General features: G+C 64.6%; 1 protein-coding gene across 1 annotated transcript; it reads left to right on the forward strand.

Moving 5' to 3' along the window:
• Positions 1 to 6,348: 6,348 nt before the first annotated feature.
• On the forward strand, positions 6,349 to 9,269 carry PERCC1 (proline and glutamate rich with coiled coil 1). The gene is made up of 2 exons (XM_053212889.1): positions 6,349 to 6,727; positions 7,824 to 9,269. Exon 2 carries the CDS (start codon positions 7,870 to 7,872, stop codon positions 8,659 to 8,661), a length of 792 nt encoding a protein of 263 aa, XP_053068864.1. The 5' UTR covers positions 6,349 to 6,727; positions 7,824 to 7,869; the 3' UTR covers positions 8,662 to 9,269.
• The last annotated feature ends 75 nt before the right edge of the window (positions 9,270 to 9,344 follow it).

The following is a 9,344-nucleotide window of genomic DNA, read 5'->3' on the forward strand; positions in this document are numbered from 1 at the left end:
GCACTCTCCAGACATTAGGGCGAGAGTGGCAGGCTGGAGGTGTTCCCAGCTCAACAACATCTGGGAGTCCTCCCCACCCGGGGAAGCCCAGCTCGGATGCCCCGCGGCAGCTCAGGGCCCAGGCTAGACTGTTGAGAGGTGCCTGTGTCAACAGAGGCACCTGTGTGCCCGGGTCCTCCTCGCTGGGCCCCACCCCACCTGTTCCACCCTGCCCATGCGAATTCACCAGAGAACACTCTAGTATAAATAGAAAACAGAGAGTTTTATTCCAACCCAAGTTAGGACAGCTGCCCAGGAAATGCGATCTTCACGGGGAAGAGAGTGTTCTGGAGAATGAATTGTTTTTAGACTTTTTTTTTTTTTTTACATCTTGTGAAAGCTCAGAAGATTATAGATCAGCATATAGGCAGCAACATGAATTTTATCATTAAGCGGTGTTGATGGTACCTCAAGGACAAGATGTTTTCCTTTAGGCTGCCGTTCACAAGATGGGTGTATGATGCACGCACGGGGGACTGTAAATGAGGCTTTTGGTCTAAGCAAAGTGCATGTACGGTCATGCCGATTTAGAAATCTAGCATGGGGGTGCCTGGGGGGGCTCAGTCGGTTGAGCATCTGATCCTTGATTTAGGCTCAGGTCATGATCTCATGGTTCGGGAGTTCGAGCCCAGCATGGGGCTCTGTGCTGACAGTGTGGAGCCTGCTTGGGATTCTGTCTCTTCCTCTGTCTCTGCCTTTCTCTCAAGAAAATTTTTTTCTAAATAAATAAATAAATAAATAAATAAATAAATAAATAAAAGAAATCTTAAGTGGCTTCCCTTCTAGATCATGACTTTAGAGAGCTTTTCTTCTGGCCAACCACAGGACCCCAACCCAAATCGCTGCCAAACTAACTCACCCCCAGGGACCCCCAGGAGTCTGCTGTGGTCCACAGGATGGGCCAGAATCACCCTCATGTGCCGCCTGGAGGTCTTCCTGGAGGAGGCGGAGATCAAGGAGCTCTGAGGTTAGGGGTGGAGCTGCTGACTGAGACTGATGCAGCCACCTGTTGGGGACGCTGAGGGCACTGGGCACAAGCTAGTCTGGGACAGCACAGTGAGCGCAGAGCTGAGAGAGGGGGGTAGGGGCTGGGGCATCACTCCGGGTCAAGGCAGCCTCCAGGGGGCCACGAATCCCATCTCAGTCTCGGTGACTGCCCTGGATGGGTGACAAAACAAGACAGCTTGGACAGGTGACCTCAGCGCTCGAGCCTCACTTGTAAAAAGGGTGTCACGTGCCCTTCTCGGGCCACCGTGAGGACTGGTCCCGTGCCTGGGGAGTCTGTGGCTGGTCTTGGGACAGCTACGATTGATAAAGGGGTGGCCTGGAAACACCCTTCCATCCTGCGGCCCTGAGGCAGTGGGGTCACCCTTACTGCCACCGGGTTCTGAGGGGCATTCGAGGCTGGGGTCTGGGGAGGGGGGGAGTGCCTGCTCACAATGAAGAATGAGCAAATCAGAGTGTCCAGACGACCCCTCCTCTTTCTCCTCTTCCTACTGCCACTCGGTGTCCATTGTAGGTGAAAGCACTATGCAAAAGACATAGTTCCTGTAGAGTCTTTCTTTGTTTTAATGTTTATTTATTTTTGAGAGAGCAAGAGCGTGAGTGGGGGCGGGGCAGAGAGAGAGGGAGACACAGAATCCGAAACAGGCTCCGGGCTCCGAGCTGTCAGCACAGAGCCCGACGCGGGGTTGGAACTCACAGGTCAGGAGCTGAAGTCAAATGCTTAACCGACGGAGCCACCCGGGCGCCCCAAGTCTTAAGAGGACAGAAGCCCCTGATCTCGGGGAGCCGGCCTTGCGCTCACAGGGCGGGTCTCCTGGTGGACATAAGCAATTTCAGGGGATAACACTGGCTCCGGTCACTCCAGAACCGGTGGCTCACGACAAAACAGGACCCTTCTGCAATCACATCTGGACACTCAAACACGTCCCCCTGTCCCGGCGGGTGGGTCGGACCCTGTCCTTTTCCAGCTGTGGCTGGGCCTCAGCTGCCTCCTTCTGGGGAAGATGTATTAGGTTTCCCTCCAGGGCTGAACCACGTCCCCCCAAATTCACATTCACCTGGATCTCCAGCAAGGACTTTATTTGGAAATGGGGTCTTTGCAGATGTAGTTAAGATGACAGCATCCTGGATTGGGGGGGGGCTACATCCAAGGACCGGTGTCCCCCTGAGGAAAGGAGAAAAGACACAGAGAAACACGAGGGAGGCCAGCAAAGAGGCAGGCAGAGACTGGAGCGACGCGGCCCCAAGCCAACGAGCACCGAGGGTCGCCAGCAACACCAGAAGCTGAGAGAGAGGCCTGGGACTGACTCTCCCAGGGGCCCGTCGGAGGGGCCGGCCCTGCCGACACCTTCCCTTCAGACTCTGGCCTCCAGACTGCGAGAGGAGGGGTTTCTGTGTCTTGGGCCACCCCGTTTGTGGCACTCTGTGGGGCGGCCCCCCGGGAGACAGCGCGGTCACTGTCACCCTGCTTCCGGACCCAGAGCAGAGCCCCTCGGCCCACACAGCCCCTGCCAACGTGCTCCTACCGAGACACCACGTCCCGCGGTGGGCCTGACTCCCGCTTACGCCCGCCTTGTTCAATGACCCATGTGCCCCGGTGGCCTGTGACTGGAGGGCAGCGACGGCCCCAGATGCTGCGATCTCCTTGACCCTCCGACGCGGTGGAGCCACAACCGGATGGGTCTGGGGGGCCCCGGTGTGTCTGGAGCCCTCTCCTCCACGACCCCGACATGCCAGGCCGGGTGCTGGCGCTGCCTGCTCGGGTTCGAGCCCCCCCTCCCCCGTCAGAGCGTACACCAACACCTGGGCCTTCATTATCTCAAAGCACACAGAGAAACCTCTCTGGGGCCTAATGTCCCGCTAATGGGCGGGGAGGCCCAGCCCTCGTGGGCCTGAGGACAAGACTGGTTCACCGGAGGCCGCCTGTGAGCTGACATATTGGCGTTATTGATTTTCGCCAGGACGATCTATATGAGGCGCGTGGGGGGCAGGCAGACCCACGCCTTAGGAAGAGCGGGGCCTTTCCCCCGGGGACCGAGGCCTGACCACGGGGGCAGTGGGGGCACAGAGGTCCGTAAGGCCTGACGCTGCCCACAGCGGGGCTGGCGGGGAGCAGGTGCTGGGACACGTGCTGGGGTCCAAGCCCGGCAGCCTGAGTGCATCAGTGCCCGGCCCCACTCCAGGGGTCCCAGTGGGCAGCCGGGGGCTTGCGACCCCCCATGCCACTCGGCCTGGCCCTGGCCACCCAACACCAGGGTAGACACGTGTGGGCAGTGATTCTGGGAAAGTGTGTCCACTGACCCAGGCCAGGGTCCCCCCAGACTGTCGCGCCCCAACCCAGCCTTGCCAGTAACAAAAGCAGGAGTTCAGCCTCCACTCGTGGACTCCTGGGTTCGTCTTGAACGTGGCTCAGACTCGGGAGCAGCAAGGGTGTGGCTAATTCACGGACACCCCTACTAAGACCTCAGATCTGCTTCTTAAGCCCCTCACGCCTGTCCCACACCTTCACCCCCTCAGGCTGTGCTTTGTGGGGCCCTAGCATCGATTGCTGGGACTAGCGCAGCTGCGCCCTCCCTGCACTCCAGCCTCCGGCCCAGATGCCCGCCCCGTGCTGTGCTGCCCAGGTTCCTCGTCCCAAACCTTTAACTGCTCCGGTGTCTCCCCTGCTCTAAAATTCTCCCTCTTAGGCTAGGGGTCCTCCATGGTCTCTGGTCAGGCAGAAATAGAGCATTGAGATAATGCCAACAGAGAAAGACGGGGCTGGCTGATTGTGGACTGTCTTCCATGGCTGGCATTAGTGGACATCCCCTCGCCAGGCCCCCTGCAGGACCCGAAGCCTCTGTCAAAGCCCCAGCGCCACTGACCAGGGGCCTGCGCCAGAGGCCAGGATGCAGAAGTAGGCCTGTGGGGTGGAGGGAAACAGGGCCATCAGGAAGGAGTGGGCCCTGGGAGGGGGGTGGTGACCGTCATGGGCCCGTCCGCACACTGAGATTTGTTCCGGCCACAGAGGGCATGGCTGAGGGCCCAGGCGGCCTGGGCCTCCTGTGGCCGGGAGGAAGGGCCCAGCTCCGCTGCCCGCCAGGAGGCCCTGCACAACACCCAACCCCACTTTCCAGCCCATGCTTCCGGCCGTGAGCGTCCCGTGGTTGCTGAGCCCAGGCAGAGGGGCTCAGAACAACACTGGTGACTAGCGTGCTGTCCTGGGGGTCGCAAGTCCGAAACGGCCCCCAATCCAGGTGCCTGCAGGGGAGAGCCGTTTGCTTGCGTTTCCCGGATTCGAGGCCCCTACGTTCCACCTTCAAAGCCGGCAGTGACCCTGCTTCTGTGGTCACGTCTCCCCTTCCAGCCCTGAGCTTCCTCTCTGGTAGGGCCCCCGCGATGACCCTGGACCCACAGGATCATCCACAATCACGTCTGCAGGGTCCCCTTGCCACGTGGAGTGACATGCCCACAGTACCCGGGGATGATGGCGGGGCTGTCCGTGGGGCCAGCCAACCATGGGGGTGCCAGCTCCCTGTGGCCTGGGCCTTTCCAGGCTGTCCTCTCTGCTGGATCCCCTGCGCTTCCCATGGACAGGCTGAGTGAGCTGTGGTCCCATCGGTGCCAAGCAATTAGCTTCACGAAGGAGGCCAATCTCTGGTCACAAGGGCTGGGACTTCCTCGAGGGCAGGGCCACGCCTCACCTTGCTCAGAGCCTGGGGAAGGGTGCCCATGAGGACTGGAGGCTCCACCCAGACGGCACTCCCCTCGGGTCCCCGCGGCCCACCTTGGTCAACTGAGTGCGGTGGGCGCCGGCACCAGCTGACCCCCTTCCCGGGCCCGGGCCCCAGTCCTTCCCGACGAGCTGCAGGGGACACTGCGGCTCCAGTCTGGACACCTGGGGAGCCCCTCTCTAGGGTCCTGGGCTGTCCCAGAGGGCTGCTGCTGGACTGTGCTGGGCCACCCCACAGCAGACTGAGGTCCAAACGTAGACTGGACTCACGACACAGACCGCCCGGGGCCTGGCGTCACCCCGGTCAGTGAACACAGGCCGTAGGGAGGCCTGCAGCCTTCCCCTGGCACGCGTAGGGGCCCTGCCTCCGGTGAACCACCTGCTTGCGAGATGTTGGCAGCTCCGTAGGTCTGCCCCTGCCAAGTCACCGGCCTGGCCCGGGGGGATGGCTTCATTTCCCTGAGTCCCCCAGAGCTGGGGGTTCTGACCAGGGGCTCCTGCACTGGGCCCTCAGGTGCTCGGGAAATGACCGGCAGCAATCACCCACGGCCCCCACTTGCAGGAAAGGCCTGGGTCTGTGCCCACACCCCGTGTGTAACGGGGTGCCACTGGGTGGGACGGGGGCTGTCCCCTGCCTGAAGGGAACAGAGCCTGGAGCGGAGGCCAAGGGCCCGGGGAGGACGGGAGGGCATCGTGACCCTCCCAGGGAGCTGGAAGGGACATTAGGGGCCAGGTGCATGCCGGGGTGGGAGGGGGCCGCTGTCCTGTGCTCAGAATCTGGCTGGCCCACGAGCAGTGGTGGCTTTGAGCCGTGGCGGACAGGACCCTGGAGTCCTCCCAGCGGGCAGTGTGGGGGGTGCTCCAGGGGAGCAAAGCACCCGGCAGAAGCCGTCTCTGGTCCACCGGAACCTCGGAATGGAACTTTACGTGGAAATAGGGTCTTTGCAGATGTTACGAATATGAGGTCAGACTGCAGCCCAGCGGCCCCCGAATCCAACGATGGGCGTCCTTGCAAGAGAGGAGGAAATGGGACGTGGCCCTGTGTGGATGGCGGCAGAGGCTGCCGGGACTCAGTCACCGCCAAGGAGCGCCGCAGCAGACGGTGGGGGAGAAGTGTGGCACGGGTTCCCACCTGGACAACACCCGCAGTTCGGGTGACTACGGGGGGGCCCCCGGACACTCGGGCAGCACCACGCACAGTCCCCCTGGGGCCTTGCTGATGGTGTAACCCGAGGGGAGGAGCACGCTCCACGGTGGGGGTGCGGTGGGGTGGGCGCCAAGCCCCCCAGAAAAAAGCTTGGCACCAGGGAAAGAGTGGTCATCTCAGCTTGGACCCTGGGGGTGAAGCCCTGTGTCGGGGGTGGGGCAGGGACACGCCTGCAGCTGTGGGACCTAGGAGCCGGGGGAGGGGGCCGGGATGTGGGGCCCCCGGGGGTCCTGCTGGGGGAGGGAAGAGACTGCTCACAGGGCCAGCAAGGCCTGGCGGTTAGAGGGGGCTGAGTGGGGGGGGTTCCAGGGCCCCCCCCCCCCCCCGCACGAGGCCACCACGGGGGCTGGTGGTCCCGCAGCTTCCTCTGCCGGCCTGCAGCACCATTTACCCAGAGAACTGCCCGGGCAGGATGTGCGCTGGAGAAGGGCTACTCCAGAAGTCAAAATAGCATGAAATTTAATTTTCCGCCTATTTGACAAAGCTCGGTCCGGGTCCCAGTCGGTGGCGGAGATAAGGGCCCTCGGCCCCGGGTGTGAGCCAGCTGGGCCTGCGGCAAACACTCCACGGTCCCCGGGCAGGTTGAGGCTCCCCCCACGGGGCCCTGGTTGCCGGGCGCTAAAGCAAACGGGCTCTATTTGCCCAGTCTGCGATGACAATGCAGTCGCCAAATATTTGCCAGCCCGGCCGGCCTCGGAGCGCAGCTATAAATGCTGGAGCCCAGGTGGAGGCGGGCCCGCCCCGCGGGAGCTGCAGGCCTCCAGGTAGGAGCCCCACCGGGTGGCGGGCGCGGGATGCGGCCTCCCCCCCTCCCCGGGAAGGCTGCGGGCCCTTCCCGCCAAGTGGGCTGTGGGGACCACCCACCAGGGGCCATGGAGGTCGGTTGGGGGTGGGGGAGGGCGGCGCTGAGGCACAGGGGTGCGGCTGAAGGAGGAGGAGCCCAAGGAGCCCAAGCTGGGGCCACGGGACCCCTGGCAGGGAGGAGCCACAGCACAGCATGGCCCCTGCCCTCCCCAGGCCCGCCTGACCCTGAGTGACACCCAGCCTCCCTGGGGTGAGGGTTCTGACCACCTGGGGACCCCCTTCTCCCTCTCCCCACGTCACCCTCTCTTTCTGTGCTTTGCCAGGAGGCAAAAGGGCTCACCACCTGCCTTCCCCGCTGCGAGGGCACCACCCCCCGGGGGGGGGGGGTGACCGCTCCAAAGCTCAGAGTCAACCCCCTTTGGCATCAGGCCAGGGAGGGCCAGCACCTGCCCCCCCCCCCACCTCCTCAAACTCCCACCCCACACCTTCCCTGCCTCCTGCTGACCTGCTGACCCTGCCAAACCCCAGGTGCCCGGCCAGGGAGCAGACAGATGAAAGCTTGGGACCCATCAGACAGCATGGGAGAAACAGCGCCCAGCTCTGAGCCTCCCCTAAGCCCCCGAGGCCCCCCGAAGCCGTAAGGGCTCTGGGCCCTGGACCCAGCAGGCTGGCCGAGGCCGTCAGGCCCAGTTCCCGGGCTCAGTGTGGGCATCTTGGGGGCCCCCTGCCAGCACCTGGGTAGATGCCACCTCGGCGGGCCTGTCCCATCAAGAGCCAGGGCGATTCCATGCTGGGACCAGGACTCTGCTCCCCTGGGCTGGCACTCCCCTCGCCTGCCACCTGCCCCATCTCCACGGTCCCAGCAGAGCCACCTCTACACCCCTTAGCTTCCTGTTCCCCACCCCTGCGATGCCCACCGCCCACGGTGCCCACGGTCCCAGGCTCTCTGCGAACCTCACCAGCTTCTGAGCATGACACCCTCTGTAAGCACCAGTGTGGCTGCAAGGCCACAGGGACCTGACGGCCGACCTGTGCTCTCTCCGCCTCCCTCCCCAGCTGCACCTGCTGCCCCAGAGTCCCCAGAAGCTCGGGCCTTGAGGAGATGGCCGCAGGCGTGATCCGGCCTCTTTGTGACTTCCGGCTGCCCCTGCCCACCCACAGGCCCTTCCTGCCCTCAGACCCGGAGCCCCAAGAGACTTCTGAGGAGGAGGGGGAGGAGGGGGAGGAGGGGGAGGAGGGGGAGGAGGGGGAGGAGGGGGAGGAGGAGTTGGAGGGGGCGGGGCCAGAGGGCCGCAGCCCAGCCCCCCAGGCCTCAGGCTGGGCCCCAGAAGCAGCCCCCGGGGGTCCCAGCAGCCCCGAGAACCCCCTGCAGCTGCTGCGCTTCTCAGAGCTCATCAGCGGCGACATCCAGCGGTACTTTGGCCGCAAGGACAGGGGGCGGGACCCGGACACCCGTGACATCCGTGAGGACGACAGCTCAGCCCAGGGCCTCCGCTGTGCTGACCTGGTGAACCGGGCTCCGGGTGGGCCCCCCAGTGGCGAGGAGGCTATGGAGCCCGGCGTCCTCTCCCCGAGGGGTCCCGAGGGGCAGGCACGCGGGCTGGGGCCCCTGGCCGAGCTCTTTGACTACGGGCTGCGGCAGTACTCAGGGCCCGGGGCCCCGGCCGGCCGCCGGCTACGGCTGGAGCGCAAGTACGGCCACATCGTCCCCATGACCCAGAGGAAGCTGCCGGTCTCCTTCTGGGAGGAGCCGGCGCCCGGCCCCCTGGGCCTGCTCCGCCCCGGCACGCCCGACTTCAGCGACCTGCTGGCCAGCTGGTCTGCAGAGACTGGCCCCGAACTGCCCGGCGGAGGCCCCCAGACCCTGGATGGGGTACAGCTGGCCGAGGCCTAGCGAGTGGGCCGGGGTCGGGGGTGGGGGGCGGGCTGGAGCAGCAGGCGTCTGGACTGTCACTGCTCTCTCGGAGGAGCCCCTGGGGCCCCCCAACCATGGTGGCCGCCAGCAGAACGAGCCAGCTCAGGTCGGGACTTGGCAGGCCCAGGGAGTCGGCCCCCAGCAGAGGCCCCCCGGGCAGGAGCCGCAGCCCCTCAGAGGTCGCGTGCTCAGGGGGTCTACACACTGTGCCTGGCTCTGGGCGAGGCCATTCGCCACCCAGACATCCCTGAGGCCCCAGGTGGGCAGCAAAGGGCAGCTGTTCCCACCACCTGCCCACCGCCCGGTCCTGGGGCTGCCCCTCCTTGAGGCCCCGAGGCAGGTGGCAGGGCCAGCCACGTGGGAGGGAAGAGCGAGGGCCTCCTTGGAGGCGGAAAGAAAGGGCGCTCCCCGAGCGTGGGAGCAAACGCGACATTCGCTCCCCAGATCGGGGCAGGGGGAGCTGCTTCCTGTGCTGGCCACCGCACGGGCGTGACCCAGGGGACCCCAGACCCGGGCCAGCTGGCCCTCAAGGAGGCCTGCAGTGAGCGGCTGGGGCCCCGGGACGCCACGGCCGTCGGCAGGAAGGCCCAGGAAAGCCCTGGGTGGAGGGCTCACTGGGCTCGCGCTCCTGGGGGAGGGGACTCTGGACTCCGACAGCAACA

This window comes from Acinonyx jubatus, chromosome E3 (assembly GCF_027475565.1).
Source record: "Acinonyx jubatus isolate Ajub_Pintada_27869175 chromosome E3, VMU_Ajub_asm_v1.0, whole genome shotgun sequence".
NCBI lineage: Eukaryota > Metazoa > Chordata > Mammalia > Carnivora > Felidae > Acinonyx > Acinonyx jubatus.